Below are 20685 nucleotides of genomic sequence, written 5' to 3'. Positions count from 1 at the left end.
CACCACCTTCCCCTTCCACTTCCTACCACTGCCAATTAGACTTAATATGAGTGAGAAATAAACTTCTATTGTATAATGCCTTTGAGATATGGTGGCTCATTTATTCTGACATCTAGTATCACCTTAATGAATATATACTATAAAAATTTGTTGAAATTCTTTCATGTTAATCCTCACTTAGAAACATTTGAAATAAATCTGAGAACCATGTTAACTTCCCAAAGAAATGTATGTATCAGACCAATCTCAGTTGACAAAAATTCAGATTTAAATCTGGGGAAGTTTATGTCAGAAAATTAACTGAATCAAAGATCAATTTTTGATTTATTGAACATCTCTATGTGTTGGGCAGTGCATGATGGGAAAAATTACATTATAAATTTTAGGCTTAGCTGATTGCAAAAGTCAGAGACAGAGACATATTATAAACATGAAGCCTTTAAAAGGGAACCAGTTCATTATATAATAGCGAGTCCAACTGATATGAGACATCACTTGTAAGATTCTTAATCTTTTAGCAGGAAATGATGTGAGACATCTCTTGCAGAGTTCTTAATCTTTTTAGTAAACCTAGTTAAGTTTTCTTCTCTTCTTTCTTTGGGAAAAAGGCCCTCTCCCTCAAATCCTGATAATTGCCCCAAAACTGGTGACTCAGGTCCTCTGGCAATTGATAAGGAGTCATTGGAGCCCACTGTTAGCAGAAATAGTGTTAGGCCAGATAGGACCCTTAGAGCCTGAGAGGGGAGAGGACTTTAGGCCAAAGGTCTTTTTTTACTCTTTAAGAAATATATTAACCAAGCCTGTTTCCCTTTACTTGCTTAATAGGCAAATCAATAATAGAAATTAAGAGATATATGATTTAAGTAACAAGTTTGTATCTTCTTTTCCTTGTCTAGGGACTGAGGAGGCACTTCAGCAGGAAACCCAAGACCCCACCCTAACTAAGGCAGTAAGGGAAAGAGCTCCATGAAACCCCAATAGACAGGAACAAGGGCCCTTCTCAGCAGGAAGCAGATATGAAAAAGAGACCTCCCATCCATACTAATAATAAGGTGTTGATGGCTCTTAGCAAAGAGTTAGGCAGGAAAGTTAGTTAGGGGGTTTTGGGTCTGCCTGCAAAGACACTGAGGTCATCCTATCCTAGAAGAGGTCTACCCTAATCCGTGCACAATTAAGCAAGCCAGAAGGCATTTTTAGGCTAAAAGTAACTTCCACAAAGACACAAGTAAGCAGAGAATTAGCTACCAGTTTAATCCAGTCACTCAAACCCGTGCAATGAAGACCCAACGACCTTCAACTCACCTGAGCCTCATTATGCCATCATTATAATATGATGCATATGCTCATAAATTCATTAATATCATTATAACAGAATGAATTCTGAGAACAAACATGCGCAGGAAGCAAATGATGAATCACTGAGTCCTGTCAAACTGAATCGTCAATCAAGGAGGCCCACCCCTCTAAGAAAAGTAACCAGACATAGCAAATAGAGATAAAAACCCCAAAGGCTTCATTACCAGGTCTTTTGAGCCACATGTCTCTTGCTCAGGCCCACTTCCATGTCTGGAACTGTACCTTCCCTTCTTAATAAAGCTTTCCTTTTCTACTGTATTTTGGTGTCTTGCTCAATTCTTTGTTCGAGACATCAAGAACCTGCACAATGCACCAGGAGAGGCCCCCGCTCTCTGGTAGGATAACCTTTTCTTTCTATTTATAAACAATTTTATTTCTTGAGAGGTTAAGTTGGTGTCTCATTGTCTTGGCTTTCCCATTCACCACCTGAGAAGTTGTATAATAAGTCAGGGCAGCCCATGAAGAGAGACACAGGCTTCCATAGGATACATCCAGATTTGGAAGAAGAGAATTAACAGAAAGGCCAATATTGTTCGGAGGAGTCTAAACAGAGTCTCTAGCAGAGTGCCCAATCACTATCTGCTGTATGAGTGAATAAATTAATAATGAATGAGAGAGACAGTCACAATTGGGGAAGGTTGGGAGACGAAGTAAGGGCCTTGCAGGCCAGGAAGACAAGCATTAGTTCTTGTTAGTGGGTAGAAACAAGAAGACCAGCACCAAACATGGACCTCTGGCTGGACCTCATGTGTTATCTACTTGGAAATGGCATATATAAATCCCACTAGAATTGAATAGCCTTCTATAGCAGGGTAAACCAGATTTTCTGTCTCAGACAACAGTGAAAAAAGGTGTACCATCATTGAGATACCCCTTATCAGAACTACAGGAGGAATGCAGGGCAGAGAGATTTGTAGGATCCTAGGATCCTACCTAAAATGACAGCTGGGATGTAGGCTCTAAAGTCAATTAGATATAAATCAACTTTGGAACAAAGTGGCTGTCCTTCACCATCCTTCAGTGCTTTCATTCTTCTGATCTTATTTGCAACCAGCTGCTCACTAGAGGATCACAGCACTTGTATTAAATTATTCTAATAAACCAACGAAAACAATACATCAGTGGTTTAATATCACTGAGAATAATTACCATCTACTATTTTCTTGATCAGTTATAATGTGCCATACAAAAACAGTGCTTATCTCTAAGGTGTTCAAAGCTTTTGTGGTCATGATCTTATTTATTTACATAATATTCCTAAGAGATATATAGTGAAGAGCTGTAACAGAATTAGAATTGTCATCATTTAATAAAAGAGACACATGTCATTAAGCAACTTCCACAAGGTTATAAAACAAGAAAAGTCAGGACTAAGTTGAATTTCTCAACTCCACAACATCAGCATTAAAGCAAAAAAACTTGAAATTAGATCTGTGAAACATGACAGTACAGAACATATTTCGCAAATGAAATAGCCAGGAGGCTGAATCTTTCTCTTTTCCAGGTGGGTACTGGCAGCAACAAACACTTTCTGGAAAGGCTGACTACCACATGCCTGGACCTATGCTGAATACTGGAAGGATCATTCAAGTAGTCTCTCTTATAGCTCCCATCCTCCTGGAGGTCATGAGCTAATGAAGAGATAAAATGTGCATACAAAAATAGAACATTTTAGGACCAAAAAGCAAGAAGTATCCAGGGCAACATCTAATCAAGTATGTAACAGTGGTAAAAAACAAATAAGAAGTCTGATAAGTCATTCCATATTTATACATTCGTTCATTTATGCATGCACTTGCTCTGCACCAGCTGCTATGGTAGGTCCAGGTGACATAGTGGTGATCCAGAGGGACACAGCCCCTGTCTTCATAACACTCATGTTCTATATGTATGCTGTCCAATACAATAATAACTAGCTACACATAACTATTTACATTTAAACTTAAATAATTAAAATGAAATACATTTAGAGATTTAGAGCCTCAATTGCACTAGGCACATCTCAAGTGCTTATAACCATATGTGGCTGATGGCTACATTACTGGACGGGACATACATACAGCATTTCTATCATCACAGGAGTTTCTCTTGTTCTGAGTTCAGCGAATTGTGGTCCATAGTCCAGAAGTGGCCCATCACTTACTTTTGTAAATAAAGTTTTATTGGAACACAGCTACACTCATTTGTTTATGTATTGTCTTTAGCTTCTTTTGCACTGTAATGGCAGAGTTCAATAGTTGTGACAGACACTGTAGGGCCCACTAAATATATTTACTATCTTGTTCTTTATAGAAAAAGTTTGCTAATGCCTGAACTAGGTGGTGGTACAGATGCAGAACGAACACTTACAATAAAGGAAATAATGAATAAGTAAGGGTGCTATGGAACAGAGAGGTTGGAGATCTGACGTAGCTCACAAAAAAGGGAAAGGCTTCTCTAAGGAAGGTGGTATTTAAAATGATATTGGAATAATCAGTAGGAGTTTGCCAGGTACAGTGTTCCTGGCAAAAGGAAGAGCCTGAGGATCTGTGGGAAGCAGGTGAGGGAGATTTGGCTGTGAGGGATCGTGAAGGAACAGGCATGCCCGAATGTCAGTTCCAGGAGGACAACTCCATCCATGTTATCCATTGCTTATACTCCAGTGCCTAAATGGCATCTGATATACAGTAGGTATTGAAAAAATATTTGAAGAATGAATGATTAGGTTATGCAGAACTCATAAGCCGAGTTTAGGTTTTTAGTTCTTATCCCGATAAGGAACTGTTGAGTTTTAAGCAAATGAAGGCTTAAAAACATGATCAGATATACATTTTCAGAAGGGCCCTTGCAAGGCTGTGTGGTGAATGAGTCTTCTGGGAGCCCCACATTGTGACTCACAATGATTCATGGTTTTATGGTTTGCAATTTTAAAATCTGTACTATATCCATTATAGAATAAGATTTGATGAAGCAAACTGGTTCAGTTGATTCTGAAATTTTGAACCAACAACCAAAAAACAAAATAAAAAAAAGAGTCTTCTAAACTGCATGACAATGAACCAACAACAGAGTCATGCTTTGACATATGGTGTGCACCATGGCCTTTCTTTCCCATGCCAGGCAGCCAATGAGTCATAGGTAAGTTTTAACAAGGGTGGAGCTCCTGGAAGCATACAAATGGTTCTGAGAGTCATTTGGCTAAGCTCAGAGGGTTGAACTTGGATAACAAACAATAATTTTTCTCTTTGAATCAAATTGATATAACTTCTTGTACCTCAGTAATGCTGAACTTTCTTAGCCCCACCCCAAACTTCTTTTCCCCTGAAGTTAGACCAAACAGTGCCTTCCATTCAACAACATGAAGAAACAGAAAGCTTTCCTGCTCTGAAAGAGAGAAACTGGCCAAGAATTCAGTTGTTGTTCCTTCTATCTGTGTATATTAGGATTTGGCTCATGTTTGCTCATACATATTCTCCTTGCTTCTCTCCCTCCAACTTTTCTCTGCTTGCCACTCTACAAAACCACGAACATTTTATGCATGTCAGGAACAGCCTAGGAGCCTATAACTTGGTTTATCTTTTGCTTGCCTTTAAGACAGAACGTATCCTTAAAGAGATAATGCTTTTGTGGCTAAAATCTTTTGTTTTCATAAAAGGCAGCACATGCCATTCTTTTTTCTATAAAAAGTTTGTTTTTGCTTCTTGGAAAAATAAGCATCCTGTCTCCAAACAATCATTTCATCAAGAACAGGACATCACTACAATTTATTTCTTTGCTCCAAAAAATATGATAATATCCATGGTTATAGTAACATGATTATTTTTTTCTTATTTTGTGGCATATAACATAGAAAAAAAATAACTTCTTCCAGGGCAAGGCTAATCCTGACTAGTTTTTTACCTGTTCTCTTGAATCAACCAGCCTAGCTGATCCAGGAATTTCTTTAGCCATCATAGTTTCTGACCTCTAAATAATGGGTGGGTGCAGGGGTGCAGGCGTTAGTAATGGTCAATATAAAGACTGATACTACACTTAACAAAAGGAAACTAATATTTGAAACCTGTTTATTTCAATTTTTGAATCATTTTCTCAGGTCATCATGTGGAGTACTTCTGTTTTTCAGTCTATAGGTACCTGATTCTGTGATCTTGCAAAGAACTGATAAACAGGAAGCATGGCCCCTTAGAGAAAATCCCAGCCTGTCTTACATAAACTAACAAACCAATCTTGAGGTATATACATCAGTTGTAGGATTTTCCCAGGTGTGCCAAATTATTTTCATGGGTTGGCTAACTGTTAATGCCAAGGGCTCCTACATTCTCCTACATTCATTTTTGGTTCTGTGAAAGGCAGTGTTGTTTAGAAGTGCTAGAAACTGGTGGTGGACAGAGGTGTCTTGCCCTGGATTGGCCATTTTGAGATCCTGGGAAACTGATGGCACCTATTTAATTCTCAGTTGCCTATTGATAAATGTGTCACTAGGATCTGAAAAACAAGATAACATGCTTCTCTGAGATCTGAGATCAGTTCTGCCATTATTACTCATGTGTGTGAGATCTGGAGCCTAGTTTCTTTAGTACTAACTATCAGAGTAAGTAACTGAGAAACATGCTAAGTTGCAAGACCCCAAGTGTTCAATAGTGTTAATGCCTCCAGCAAGCTCAGCAAAGGAACTAAGAAGTGAATTGACTCATGTTCCCCTGAGAGGTCTGAAAGCAAGCATTCATGATGTCATGTGTTTGAAAATGGAGTTGAGGCTGATCAAGGGCTCAAAAGGTGATTCTGAGGAATATCCATGCTTTATAACATTAGAAGAACAAAGAGAAATGATTTTCAGAAAAAGATTTATTAAAAGTTGTGCTATCTGATATGTCATATGAAATTGCTTTGCTACTTGGTTATAGAAATCTAAGAGAAAAAGCGTTTTTCAAGGCTTTTAGAATCTCACAGATTAAAAAAAAAAAAAAGTAAAACTGACCTCCAAAGCTGCTCTTCTGAGCAAGTGTAATAAACAAAATAGCACCATTTTTTTTTCTTGCCATGAATTAAACTGCTAAAGGACAGAGGTCCTGATTTTTTCAGGACCTCTTATAAGAAGCAATTAATGGGGTTGCATGCACTAAATAAGGGCTTGATAGATTCTACTGCAGCCAGTCCTTTAAGACATTCTTGAAATTAGTCAGAATGTCTGGGATTGTTGTCCAGTTCTGTCCCTATCCATGTGGCTTTGGTCTCATTATATTTCTGAGTCTTGGTTTTTAAATCCTTAAATTGGGTAAGTAGCAGTTGTTCTGTCTACTTCACAACAATGCTGTGAGTGTATAATGAGATCCTTGATATAAGTATCATTGATAGAAGAATCATTGTCATCGATGCTGAAAATTAAAGGGGCAAATAATTGGTTAAATTTTAAAGAAATCATCACCTTAATTTTGGGTTCCCTAGAAGCAGACCCTAAGTAAAGTGTGCAAATGCAAATTGTTTATTCAGAGGGTGATCCGAGGAAGTATTGTTAGAGGAGGGGGAATGTGACAGAAAAAGATAAGAAACCAGTGAAAGCTGTGCTGTCAATCCCTTTCATACTGTGGGAAACTGGAGCTCACTTACGCTGGGGACTCTGGGAAACATTGTGGAACATTCTTCAGAGTTATGCACCTGAAGGATGAAAGAGTGGCGGTATTTATCCTGTCACTCCATCAATGCTTGAGGGCTGCTCCTGGGGGTGTTGATTCTCAGGCATTTCTTGTCTGCTTCACAGGAGGGCACAACAGGCTTTGGGAGACCAGAGAAAGTCCTCAGGCAAAGGATCTAGGAGCTGGTCTTTGAAAGGAAGCTTTGGACACAGAAATGGTAAAAGCAGAAAGGGAAAGTGAACACGGCACCAACAGGATCTACTGCTGTCATCATGATTTCATAACTACCTTTATACCTAATCTTCACCTCTATTTTATTATTCTCTAATATTCAAATTGTTTTCATTTGAAGACTTATTGGTCTTTTACTCAAGTATTTCTGTCACTGTGTGTTAAAGACAGTGATAATATGCAGACCAATATGCATCCTCTCATTGTACTCTGGCACTGTTTCTTCAAAGAAAGCGTAAGGATGGAAATAAGGCAGATTCCCTAAAGGTCAACATTAACAAAGCTCACATTATGGAGAATTTCCTTTTGTCCTTGGCACTGTTCAAAGTCTTTGCATGCACTACCATAGTTATCATTTACAGCAACCCTATTGGGTAGGCACTATGATTATCTTCAATTCCCAAATGGGAACCGAGGCACAAAGAGATTATGCCACTTACCCAAGGTCCCAGAGCTACCGACACAAGCTGGAATTCAAGCCTAGGCAGTACCTAAATAAGCCCTATCCCTAATTTCTGTGATGATTCAATTTATTAGGACAGCATGACTGTGGGGTTTGGCAAAAGGTTATGTGACGCTGGGAGTCAAAAAATTCTGGTTCCAGTACTTCCAGCCATATGGGTGATTGACATCTTAGAACTTTAGATTTATATGTGAAATTTGAAAGCTTATTGTTGATTAACAATAATATTTCAAAAAGCACAAATACATAGTAGGTTCCCACATGTGGTAGCAATCATTAACTCTAACTAATCTTTATTTCTCTGACATGGTGCTTTAAGATAGGAAAAAGAAGAAAAAGAAAGAAAGAAAGAAAGAAAGAAAGAAAGAAAGAAAGAAAGAAAGAAAGAAAGGAAGGAAGGAAGGAAGGAAGGAAGGAAGGAAGGAAGGAAGGAAGGAAGGAAGGAAGGAAGAAGAAAGTTCTCTGCATAAGGTTAAAAAAAAAAAAGCAGGAAAGGAGATGCCTTTATTCCTTACATGAGACACATGTAATTTTGTGATATCAATTTTGAAATTAAGGCTAAAGAATTTGCAATAGCAAATACCACATTGAGTCATCAAATATGTTGTCCTTGCAGTTTACTTTAAGAACTTGGATGTTTCAAAAAAAAAAAAAAAAAAGGGCATCTCAAAAAGGGCTTTAGTCTGAGTACCAAGAGACTAGGGAGAGATTTCATGTTGGTGTGACTGTGGAGGCAGGTACTTAGCTTTACTGAGCCCTATTTCTCCAGGGGTAAGAAGACAGGGGATGAAGTGGAATTGTAAGAATTTCTAAACTAACTCCCCTTCCTGTTAGTTGGATTATATGACAAACGAAAGAAAAAAAGAAAGAAAGAAAGAAAGAAAGAAAGAAAGAGAGGAAGGAAAGAAAGAGAGGAAGGAAGGAAGGAAGGAAGGAAGGAAGGAAGGAAGGAAGGAAGGAAGGAGAGAAGAAAAAAGAAAAGAAAGAAAAGAAAAGAAAAGAAAAGAAAAGAAAAGAAAAGAAAAGAAAAGAAAAGAAAAGAAAAGAAAAGAAAAGAAAAGAAAAGAAATGTCTCTCAATCCCTTTGGAATTAAATGTGTAAAGAAGAGAATATCTCTAGTGAGTCAGCTTTCTGTTAGACCCTTCCTTTACCTCATTAAATGCCAATTTACATATTATTCAGTTCTTTTGTTCAGAGATTAAACTCTCCAATGTTAAATAAACGTTTTTATAACATCTTTCTACAGTCAAAACTATTTTATTAAACCCTCTCCAATAAGAACAATCAAAAAGTCTTGTAGGTCAAAATTCATTGAATGATATACTTTAGATTCATGCACTTCATTATATGTAACTTTTGCCTCAAAGGAAAGAAAAAAATAACTATAAACAAATATTAAACTCTGGTTAATGATAGGCTTGTGAAAGAGTTTAGGGGCAAGGTGTATTGATGATTCTATAATTTTCTTTGAAATGCATAAAGCATATGGATTAATGGATGAAGGATGGATAGGTAGATAGATATGTGATTCTACAGTAAAATATTAACTGTAGAATCCAGGTGGTAGGCATATGAATATTTATTATAAAATTCTATTTTGTAAGTTTGCAGTAAGATGTTTGAGGAAATGCATTTTTTTCCTCCTAGTGATAAAAACACAGACACTAGGGCCAGATTGCACTACTAAGTAGAGATTTAAGTGGAGGCTTAATCTTAGGCAAATTTACCTAACTTTGTATGATCTGTTGCCTCATTTAAATGATAGGAATGGTAATAGTATTAAACTCCTAAGGACGTTGCAAGGCTCAAATAAATTAGTATTTGTAGAGTTCTTTGCATGCAGTATGAGGCAACATTTTGTTAAATGAAATTGTTAAAATCATTTCATATACAGGGTCATTGGTGGGAACACAGATTGTACTGACTTTTGGACATTTAACCCTGACAATGCAGAATTTTATTAAAATCCAATGACAGCATATATACCCTAAGGTATTAGTTATTTTCTCCCTAATTCAGAATATTTCATCTCCTGCTAAGAGGTAACAAAATTATTAGGATGAATCAATAATATTTAATATCTATTTTCATTTCCTTCAAAAAGTTTCACTTGCTTAAAGCATGTTTCTTGGCCCCAGGCTTGGAATATACATAATATCTGGATATCAGTATAAATAGTTCACTCTTGGTTAGATTGTAAACTGGAGCAGCCACTATGGAAAACAATATTGTTCTTCGAAAAGTTACAAATAAAACTACCATATGACCCAGCAATTCTACTTTTGGATATTTGAAGAAGACAAAACACTAATTCAAAAAGATATACTACTATATGCATTGCAGCATTATCTACAATAACTAAGATATAGAAGCAACCTAGGTATCCGTCGATAGATGGATAAGAATGAGGCATATATATAATGGAATATTATTCACAAATAAAAAAGAATGAAAGATTGTCATTTACAACAACATGAATGGATCGAGAGGGTATCATGCTAAGTAAAATTAAGTCAGATAGAAAAGCATGTAGCTACCTAGTCATACAAAATACCCCAATGATTTAGTGATTATTAAAAGAAGGATGGTGAATGTTCTCCAACAAAGGTTAAGAAATCTGTAAATTAATTAATGAGGTTATACACTTTAATGTCTACAAACAAGCTTCTATATGAGTATGGCCTTTTTAGTCTTTTAAAGAACTAGGCATGTGAATAGCAAATGGCAATTTAAATAACAAGCAAAACAAGCTGAAATGAGAGTTCTTACAAACAATAGATTGGTAAAAACAGATGGTTTTTATTCATTCCACAAATATTATAAGCACCTACCTACTATGTACAGGCTTGGCCTAGGTGCTGATGATTCAGCAGTGGATAAGGTAGAAATCCCTGCCCACGTGGCTCTCACATAGAAAATAAATTGGTGCCTGAGTGTGTGTGCCCATGTGTGCACACGTAGATGGTGTTAAGTACTAAAGAAAACAAGCATGAAAGAGGCAGGAAGTGAGGAGGTTTGCAATTTTAGATAGAAATTACCTCTCATTGAGGAGATAACATCTGAGTAAGGGAGGGAGGGCACAGGCATGTCCTGTTTTTCAGCCATCTGGGAAATGCAAATAGGAGAGGAAGTGCACATGTCCCCAGGTAAAAGGATACATGGTTACTTGCTCCAGTGTGACTGGAATATAGTGAGCTCTGAGCAAAGAAGCACAGAATGAGTCAGAGAAGACCAAGTCATGTGTGTGATGGGTCTTCTGGCTATTGTTAAGATTTTGGCTTTTACTCTGAGTGAAACAGGAGTCATGGGATGGATTTGGGCAAAAGAGTGACATCTTGATTTCATTTCAACAAGATCAGATCATTCTGGCTGCTGTGTTGAGAACACTTTTTTTCTGATGGTGGTTGAGGGGAAGGCAAGGGTGAAAGTAGGGTATGTTGATTTAAAAATATGTCCATAAATTTTCTGATACTCTTCCCAGTGAGAGATGAGATAGTTTTTTCCTCTTGAACCTGATGGGGGTTCTTTGTGACTACTGCAACCTACAGAGTAAGGTGGAAGTGAAGCTGACTTCTGATGTCAGGTTGTAAAAGGCCACAAGACTTCTCCTTTATTTACTAGACAACTCTTCTGGAGTCTTTCCTGCTGGAAAGGCCATGCAGAAATCCAATCCACCATCTGGGCTTGTCCTGTTTTTCACCCATCCCAGCCTGGATGCCAGACATGGGAGTGAGGAAGCCGTCTTCTAGACAGATTCTCCTGGCCCAGCTGTTCCAGGCCCAGTTAACTGACTCATCACAGCTGAGGCCCCAGATATCAGAACAGGGAAGAGCTGTTCCTCCTACATCTATTTCTGAATTTCTGACCAGCAGAATCTGTGAGCATAATAAAATAGTTGTTGTTTTATGCCACCTTGTATTAGGAGGTTTTGTTATTCAGCAATACATAACTGGCACTCAGGGAGATGAAATGAAGCTCTTGCAACAATCCAGATGAGACATAATGGTGGCTGAGACCAGAGTGGTTGCTGTGGGAGAGCTGAGAAGTGGTCAGATTCTGGACATACTGTGAAGGTAGGATCTTGAGTTTGCAAACTGATTGAATGTAGAGTGAAAAAGATAAATCATGAACGATGCCCAGGTTTTTGGTTTGAGCCACTGGAAGGATAGAGTTGTCATTTACTGAGATTGGAAATACTATAAGGGGAGACAGTTTGGAGACAGAGGGAGAAAGTATCAAGAGTTCAGTTTTGGACGTGATTAGATATGCAGTTAGAAAAGAGAGAAGGTACAAAGACTGAGCCTTGGGGTCATCCCATTGTTTAAAGGTGAAAGAGATGGAGAGGAACCAGGAAAAGAAACTCCAAAGGAACAGCTAATAATATAGAAGGATTCTATTCTGGAAGCCAAGATAAGGTGCTTTAAGGAAGAGGTAGTGATCACTCATGTCGAATGCTGCTGACGGGCCAAGTATAATGAAAACCGAGAAGCCATCACTGGACAAGGGAAGTGGAGGGTTTAAGACTATCATTTATTGAGTACCCATTATATGCCAGGCACTATACTTAATACTCATAAAAGAAGTTGAAGAGAAAGAGAAAACTGCAGGCTAATTTTAATAGATAACAGCTATCATTTACTGAGTATCTACTAAATATCTGAGAGTTATGTGAGCCTTACTTCTATGATCTCAGTTCATTTTTATAATTGCTTTGTGAGATTATGGATTAGAGACATGAAGTTATCTGCCCAGTGTGACACAGTTAGTAAGGGGCAGAGCTAGGTCTCAAACCCAGTCCTATCTGATGTTGAAGCGAGTTGTCTTACTGCTATCATTCTTCCTTAAACGGCTCTTTGTGAAATCCTGAGGGGTGCTGGGGTGAGAAAAGCCACCAGGAAAAAAAAAATATCTTTCTGGAGAGTTCATTTTTACTCAAGGTTTTAAGGGAGGACATAAAAGTAGCTTTATAGTAAAAGAAATGTGAATGTATTATAGAGTAGAATGCAAAATTCTAAAATAAATTTTTAAATAAATGAACAACACATGTGGGTACTTATTGCCTGAGTTGCTTAGGGTTATGTGTGGTTTTCTCTTCTTGGTGAATCAATTTATGAATACCTTACCCTAGCTTCTCTGGAGAGGTTGATTTGCTGGTTTTTCTGGTTAGGTTGTGAGAACAGAAGTAGCCTAATTGATAACGGCATTCCAAAGCTAAGATTGTTAACCTGGGGATCTGAGAAAATCCTAATATATGAACTCTCGACATGGAAAATTTTATGATTATAGACGTATTCATTTTTCTAAAAAGTATCTATCAGATCTTCAAAGGAACTTTGACTTCCAAAAGGCTAAGCCCACATGGCAGAGAAAGGTCAAATAGAACTTGTGGTTAACAGAATAATTATGGTTTGCACATAACCTTTTTCTTCATCAATTTTTGAAGGCCCAGTATATACCATATCTAGAGAACAATAATGGTGATCAAACTTTATGAGTGCATTGTCTAACAAAAATTTTGTGTGTCATTTCCTATGGAATTTGAAAGATAAAGGTTGACTGGTAAAATATTGTCGGTTCTATGACATTTTGACAAACATGTTGACAAGTAATATTTGAAGCCAGGGAAATCTAGTATATGTGGTCTGTCATAATTGTTCCTCAAACTTGCACATTCCAGGATTAAGTGTTCATGTAACTCAGGAAAATGAAAATGTAAGACTCATCTATTGCTTTTTAAAAATATAAAGTAAGTCAAAATTAAGAGGAGCCAAATTCTCTGAATCATTCTTTCTAAATGTATATGAGAAAACAGCACTCTGTTTATAACTTCTTATTTTTCTCACCCTATATACCTATAGTTCAGAGAGTACAGATATGTGGCTGGTAGCAATATTTACTTGAAATTTACACTATTTTAATTTTTAAAGATTAGATGCCAATACTTAAAAATCAGGAGATTCTCTTCCCCACTCACTATAGTTGGATTTCCAGCTTCTTTGGAAAATCCTAAGATCTGTCAACATAGGACCTGTTCTACCTCATGGTGACAAAAGCTTTGTTTAGGTAATCCTATTCTTACCACTTCCTACTGCTCCATACCAGGCCCTGCTACCCTTCTGGGCATTTGCAATCTCTACCTCTACTTGTAATCATATAATCTTCAATGTGGCAAAACTATTGAGTGGAGCAGGATACAAATGGCATTGTGATGCTTAAAGTAGATTGTGGAGAACAATTTTGAATACTTCTGAGAGTTACTCTTATAGTGTTTTTGTCCCCGCCCCCTCCCCAAATGTCAAATCTATATTGTAAATGACCTGGCTAACATCTCTATTTTTAGTAGGGCGGCAACAGCTCCTCTCACATGAATTTACAGGTGGTATACTTTAGAATTCCAGTCAAACTATATTAGTTCAGGCCAACTGAGACAAAGGAGACAACATTTACTAAAAAGATTAAATTCAGTGTATTCCAAAATAAATGTAGCAGAATCTTTGCAAGTATTTAGGTTAACCTCAGTCCACCTCTAACAGTGGAAACTTTAGCAAATGGATACTGCTATTAAACCCATTTGGCAAACAGATGTAATTAATAGATATTAAATATACTTTAAAATATCTGTTCTTTTAATTAAGAAAACATCTGCACCTGAACATACACTCTCCTGAGCCAACTATTTCTTCATAGATAATGCAACAAATTATAGGCCTTCTCAGGTTGAATAATTACACCTCAGATTTAGCAGCATTCAAATGATTGTGCTTTTGCATTAGTAATATTTGAATGCATTGTATTTGGCTATACCAGTCAGATGCTCTTCTTAAGCACATAGTCTATGCTAAAACACAAAACAAAGTAAAAGCATAGCTTAGGGAAAGGCATCTTTTCCACAAATTGAAAGCAAATGGCCAAAACAAACTCTTCCTTCAAAATATAAATGTCAGCACTGACAATAGGTATGATGATGTTGCAGAATGACTTTTCTAGACATTTTAAAGGAATAGAATATCCATGTATTCACTTATGTATTGCTGCTTAAGAAACCAATACCACACTTAAAACAACAATCATTTGTTAGGTCAAGAATCTGTAATTTGGACAGAGTTCATCAGGGTTTACTAATTTATACACCAAGAAATATCAGTTAGAACAGATAGACCCTGACCTGGAAGATCCACTTCAAAGACAGTTCTCTTATACAGTTTATAATCTGGTGCTGCATCTCAGCTAGAAGTACAGCAAAGATCCTTGGTTTCTCTCTACTTGGACTTCTTCTCTGGGCTGCTTGGGCTTTCCTCTAGCATGATGGCTGGGTTCTAAGAGTGAATGTTCTAAGAGGACTGAGTTCAAGCTATATGGTTTCTTGCAAATTTAATCCCCAAAGTCCTTCTCAGATTCTGTCTTCTGTCACATTGTATAGGTCACCTTTCAATGAGAAACATACCAAATAATTTGCAACTATTTTTCATCTACTTTATCACTTTCCAAAACTATCACTATTACCAGGAAATTCTGTGCTAAGTGAACTGCTTATTTAGGGTGGCCATCTGCCCTTGAAGAAAGCTTTCGAAAGGCATCTTATCTCTAGAACTCTGTCTGAGCCTCAGTGTGAGTCCACATGACTCAGAGTTACATGGAGGAAAGAAAAAGAGGGGAAGAGACGTGAGAAAAGGAAAGGAATAAACTAGAATCAGTTTCCATGAGAAAAAAGGAAAGTCTATTTTCTTAGGTTGTATCTATAAAGTACAAAATTAAGTTGAAACTTAGTTGGAATAATCTAGTCATTTTGATGGGTTCAATAATAATAGTAAGGCTAATAAATAACTTTGTTGGTAGCTGCTCCAAAGCTTTTAGTTTATAAATTCTTCTAAAAATTGGTGAGATTATTGGCGTCTATTTCAATCAGTGTGCAACCTAGATGAGCCCCAAAGACACTAATATTTACAAAGCCCTGTCGGGTAGTTACCACTCTGCACAATTAAACTGTCAATCATGGTTCTCATTTTCCAGAATTTTAACCCATAACAAAAAAGCAGGTGTACCAGCAGATTGCAGGTCTCGAGAGGATGCAGAAAGGTGTAAAGAACAGGAAGGCTAGCTTCAGTGGTTATAGAACTAGAAAAGACTTCCATGATTACCTTTTTTTACCTTTCCCCTTCATCTAGCATCTTCTGAGTATCACATCAGCCATGGCACTACCTCTCACCCTAAGCTAAAGTCTCACCAAATTGAGAGAAATTTCTCAAATACCCTGCATTCTCCCAGAGTTTGCACTCTTTCCTCTTCATTCCTAGAGAGCTTCCCATGTCCTTCACCTAGCAACTCCATCTCTGGAGCTCTTTTCCTTTTTTCCCCCTCATTTTGCTCCCAAAAATAAACTCCCCATTTACTTTGCCATTTCAAATGTATCAAGATTCATTTTGAGTCCTACCTGCTTTATAAAGCCATCACTGACCACTCCAACCTGTGGGGTTCTAGAAAGTAGTACAAAAGAAACTGAATTTGGAGTAACATGGATGTGGGTTCAAATCTTGACTATGCCACTTGTGATTCTATACAAGTTCCTTAATCTCTTGTTTCCTTATCTATAAAATGGGCACAATACTATACCACTTCATGAGGCTGTTATGAGGGCACAGTTGACTTCTACATGATATACTTAGCTTGGTCTTGACATGTAATACAACACTGATAAATGTTTTTTCCCATCCACTCTGCACTTCTGGTATTTAATATCTGAGACCCATTTGTCTTCAAATCATATCTGCCTTGTGATAGCTCAGCTCTTATATTTGCATATTATTTAACTTTAATTTATTATTTAATTTTAATATAAACTTTCTCCTAATAGCTAAATTATAAAGTTTTTAATATATCTTTATATGTTCCAAGGATAACAGATTCTTAAAAAATATTGGTGCATGAATGAACAATAGAATGAACAACTACCTCTTAGGGCCCAGTATAGGACTCTTTGTAATATTACAACATTCAGGATCAAGAACTCACTGAATTAGAATAATTCTACCTCCAAACATTTTATTTTCTAGGAAAGAAATGCTTAGGAAAAAGATCAACAATTTTCCTTCATCCTATAGGATTAATTAAAAAGAAGAAATTGTGACTCCTTCTCATGAAAAGATACCTCTGAGGAAATGCAATATTAAAAGCACTGAAGACACAACAACTACCTTCTTAACTTCAGGCTTTCCTAATAAAATTGTATGGCCAGGTGAAAAATAATAAGTGGAGATAAAAGAGCAATTAAGTAAATAATAGTTGCAAATTAATTAGGTGGGGATTAAGTTAATGAATAGGAAATTATAGAAAATATCAAATTTGGATTAAGACACTAAGGGCCCTTCTGTCTGTTATGAGGATATGCTCATGAGGAGGGAGAACAAACCCTTTAGGACAATAATATTCTGTTACTGACTGAGGCTCCATTAGTCAGAAGTAAGAGGTAGGATGTCATATTAGAAGTGAACAAAGAAATGGGCTTAATCAGTGATGAAAACTAATCAGCAGTGCATCCTCAGGTCATGTGAGATTTAAGGAGGAAAAACAAACAGACAACAGTTGAGTTCCAAAAAAGGCCCAGAAAGGACCTCTAGAAAGTTTGGAAAGAATGGAAAATGGAAAGAATCTGGTTCTCTTCCCAGTCTTGAGGTCAGGAAGTTGAACCTGGACTCTGTACTAGAGTACTGAAACCAGGCTATGTTAGAACAAAGAAAAGGAGAGTTCCGGAGAAATTGTCTAACAGTACTTGTTAAATTGTATTTTATGCTCGATAACCCCACGTCAACAGAATCTTACAAGTTCCCCCAGTATATACAAGAGACAAATGTGCTGCTGCATGGTTGCATATAAGCGGAAAGAGAAAGGATGGAGGGATCTTCAAAGGAGATGGTAGGATTTTAGATGCTGCTTCATAGGACCCTAGGCCTGGCAAACCGTGTTTGGAAAACTACTGGCCAGGACATCTGTAAGCCTTTATGGAGTGCTTGCTTATCAATTATCAAGGTTTTTGGTTAAGACCCAGTTTGATAAAGGGTCTCAAGGCAAAATAGCCTAAAACTAAAAAACAAGAACTGAAGAGAACTTTGTCCATATCATGGAGGGGAAATCTAGTCCTTTCTTCTCAACTATACCAAGATCTCAGCAGTGCTTACTCTTTATGGAAAATATTTCTAAAGCAATAATCAAGTCTCTCAGTGGTTGCAAATCCCAACTTAGTAACACGTAAATATATCTGAGCCAACAGGTTCTGGATGGTCCTTCAAAAAGAACTGTCAGGAAAGGTAACAGGACCCCTGATATTTCTTGCTGCTCTCAGGAAAGTCTCAGTGTCCAAGGTTACTTACAGTTTGTGGGAGCACTTAGTAATGAATCTTCAGGATCCTAGCTTTTGTCTTAGAAATGATTGTAACCATGTAGCTAAATTTTTAACCTTAGACACTAGAAGATGCTTATAAAACCAAGATAAAATAAGAAGAGAGAAGAATGGCTTTAATGACCTCTCTACCCAAATGAGAGTCCTCAGGATCAGAACAATCCAGAGGGTGAGTAGGTGAATGGTCAGTCTTACAGGCATTTCAGGGACAAGGAGTGTCTTTTGTGACAGCTGTCTGAATCAACACAATGACAAATAGATGTTGCAAATTATCATGATTGCCCTCATGACTGTTTTCTCTTTATACTGCACTAGGTTTCAGATACTGAGCTGGGAGAAGCTAGGCCCGAGATTTCAGGGAGACACTTCTAAGGTCAGGGTAATGCCTATGTTAAGAGGAGACCATAACCTATTTATATACAACCTAGGCTCCAGAGTACCTCCCTACACTCTGCCCCTTTACTTCTTCCAACTGGATGCACAAATTTAATGTACTGAGTGGTGAATTGGCCCCCAGCCAGCCCAACCTGTTCTATGATCTTAGAACAATCAGACCTGTCTCCTGGGTGGATGCTGGTTCTCTGGGAATGGATGAGTGATGGAGGACTATGTAAGTTCCCTGCCCAGCTTCTCATTTCCCAACAGTGAAGCTACCTGTTTGGCTATGCTAATATGCTTCTTCTCTACTTAGAGCAAAGAGCCAAGGCATTATGTGGGAAGTGGGAAACTGTTTTTTTTCCAGGTATCTTACAGAGCCCAGCTCCCTCTTTGAATAAGCTGATAACTTTTCTTGATTTTCTCCTCCTCCTCAGTATATCACCATCAAACATTCTGCCACAACAGAAGCAAAAAAAAAAAAAAAAAGTATCAAATAGGAAAACAAAGGCTGTATGGTTCATGTGGGCAGAATGTAACAATAAGCCACATTTTCTGAACTGTCTTCCAAAGGAATGCTGTGATGTCAAGTTTCAAAGAAAGACTCTGGCCCAAAATCAAGCTGTAAGCTATGATAATGCTCCACTAAACACCAAAAATAATCCACCTTTTATCCAGAGAAGCATTTATCGTGTACCAAGGGAAAATGCCATCCATACCACATAATCTCAGCGACTTTCAGTTTACTTTCACTTCCTCTTTTTTTTTTTTTTTATAAAGCATGATGAATGCAGGCTGTTATGATTTCTTGATGGACTGAAATTTAGCTGAAAAGTTTGAGCCTTCACAAGTCTGCCCCAGAAATGCTTGAGAGAAAACAAAAGTCTAGTGTGTATGTTTGTATTTTCTGTTTAAAGGTCTTGGGACTGTGTGTGCCCTCTCTTGCACAGAGAAGAAATTTTCTCCTTAACCCACATCTAAACTGTTTGGTAGCCAAGCATTTGAAATTAGCTGAAGTGAAGAATCAAAACACATAACACCTCATAAAAAAGAATTTTCAGTGAAGACAGCTTCAAACAGTTTTACAAAGAAAGTTTGAAATGTTCTGGTCAGAGTCAGGAAGGGATTGCTTCTTACCTGCGCTTCTTTCACTATCCCATTCTTTGTGCAGTTCCCACTTGGCGAGCCGTCAGTCTGTTTTTTGTGACTGTGAAGATGCCCATTACAAACAGCACCACCTCCAGAATTAGCCATTTGTGCGAAATGATGGAACCCAGCAGATTTTCCTCCAGAAGTTCTTGGCACGTTTCAGTTTTGAAGTTGGTGAGGGGATAGGATTAGCACTTTAGGCTGAATCCTTGGAGGAATCCTACCAATCAAGATTTTCCAGAAGAAGAGCAACAGTCTATCTTTTGGGGAGATCTGTGAAACTAAAAACAAACTGTTACCATTCCACTCCTCAATTAAGAATGTGGCTTCCACGGCAGCAAACTAGATCCTGAAACTACAAAGAAGGTTGCCCATGCTGGCTCACTTATGGACTGAGGAAATCAGGAGACTGCAAAACCCGGTGGCCAACTGTGAGAGGGCGGACTGGGAGGAGGAAAACCTTTTAAAGACACATGCACACACACATACACACATACACAGAACACACTTACGTGGAGTCTTCTATGTAGGTACAGTCAGTTCAGAATTTATGTCTATTCCCCAGCCCTCCCTCTGGCATCTAATTACATTTTTGGTTGTAAATCAAGTGCAAAGTCAACATTTTTTTTTGCTGTAAAATAACATTTAGAAGTCATTGCCAGGAGCTAGAGGGAGGAAAGAATGGGAAGTTACTGTTTAATGAGCACAGTTTCAGCTGAAGAAGAGAGAAAAAGTTTGGCAATAGATGATGGTGATGGTTGCACAACAATATGAATGTACTAAATACCACCGAACTGTACACTTAAAAATGGATAAAATGATGAATTTTATGTGATGCATATTTTCCTATAATACAAAAATGATGAAGAAAAATAATATTTAGACTCCATCTGATGTCGAACCTGCCTAATGTTTAACCTAATGTTAAAACCAGTGATATGATTAGAGGTGCTAACTCATCAAAAGTTCCTGTAAGACAGAAGTTTGGGAGACAGAATACTTGGTTTCTCATGACTGCATTACTTTGTCACATGACCTAGGGGAAACCATTTTCTCTCTTTATGCTTTAGTTTCTCTACCTGTAAAATGAGAAAAAAAAACACAT

At 37.6% G+C, this 20685-nt stretch overlaps 1 protein-coding gene across 2 annotated transcripts in view; it reads right to left on the bottom strand.

Annotated features, from left to right (window-relative positions):
- Window positions 1-20153, bottom strand: part of SPTLC3 (serine palmitoyltransferase long chain base subunit 3) — a 138336-nt gene extending 118183 nt beyond the window's left edge. The window contains exons 1-2 of one of the 2 annotated variants that reach the window (XM_016138117.2): window positions 20093-20153; window positions 19569-19861 (exon numbers count right to left, since the gene is read on the bottom strand). In XM_016138117.2, coding sequence (XP_015993603.1) covers window positions 19569-19685 — 117 coding nt within the window. In that variant the 5' untranslated portion in view covers window positions 19686-19861; window positions 20093-20153. The other variant, XM_036229668.1, reaches the window with a different exon arrangement.
- Window positions 20154-20685: the final 532 nt, after the last annotated feature.

Source organism: Rousettus aegyptiacus, unplaced genomic scaffold (assembly GCF_014176215.1).
Source record: "Rousettus aegyptiacus isolate mRouAeg1 unplaced genomic scaffold, mRouAeg1.p scaffold_m13_p_12, whole genome shotgun sequence".
NCBI classification, from domain to species: Eukaryota; Metazoa; Chordata; class Mammalia; order Chiroptera; family Pteropodidae; genus Rousettus; species Rousettus aegyptiacus.
The sequence above is the reverse complement of the archived record's forward strand: the minus strand, read 5'-3'. Positions and strand labels throughout refer to the sequence as shown.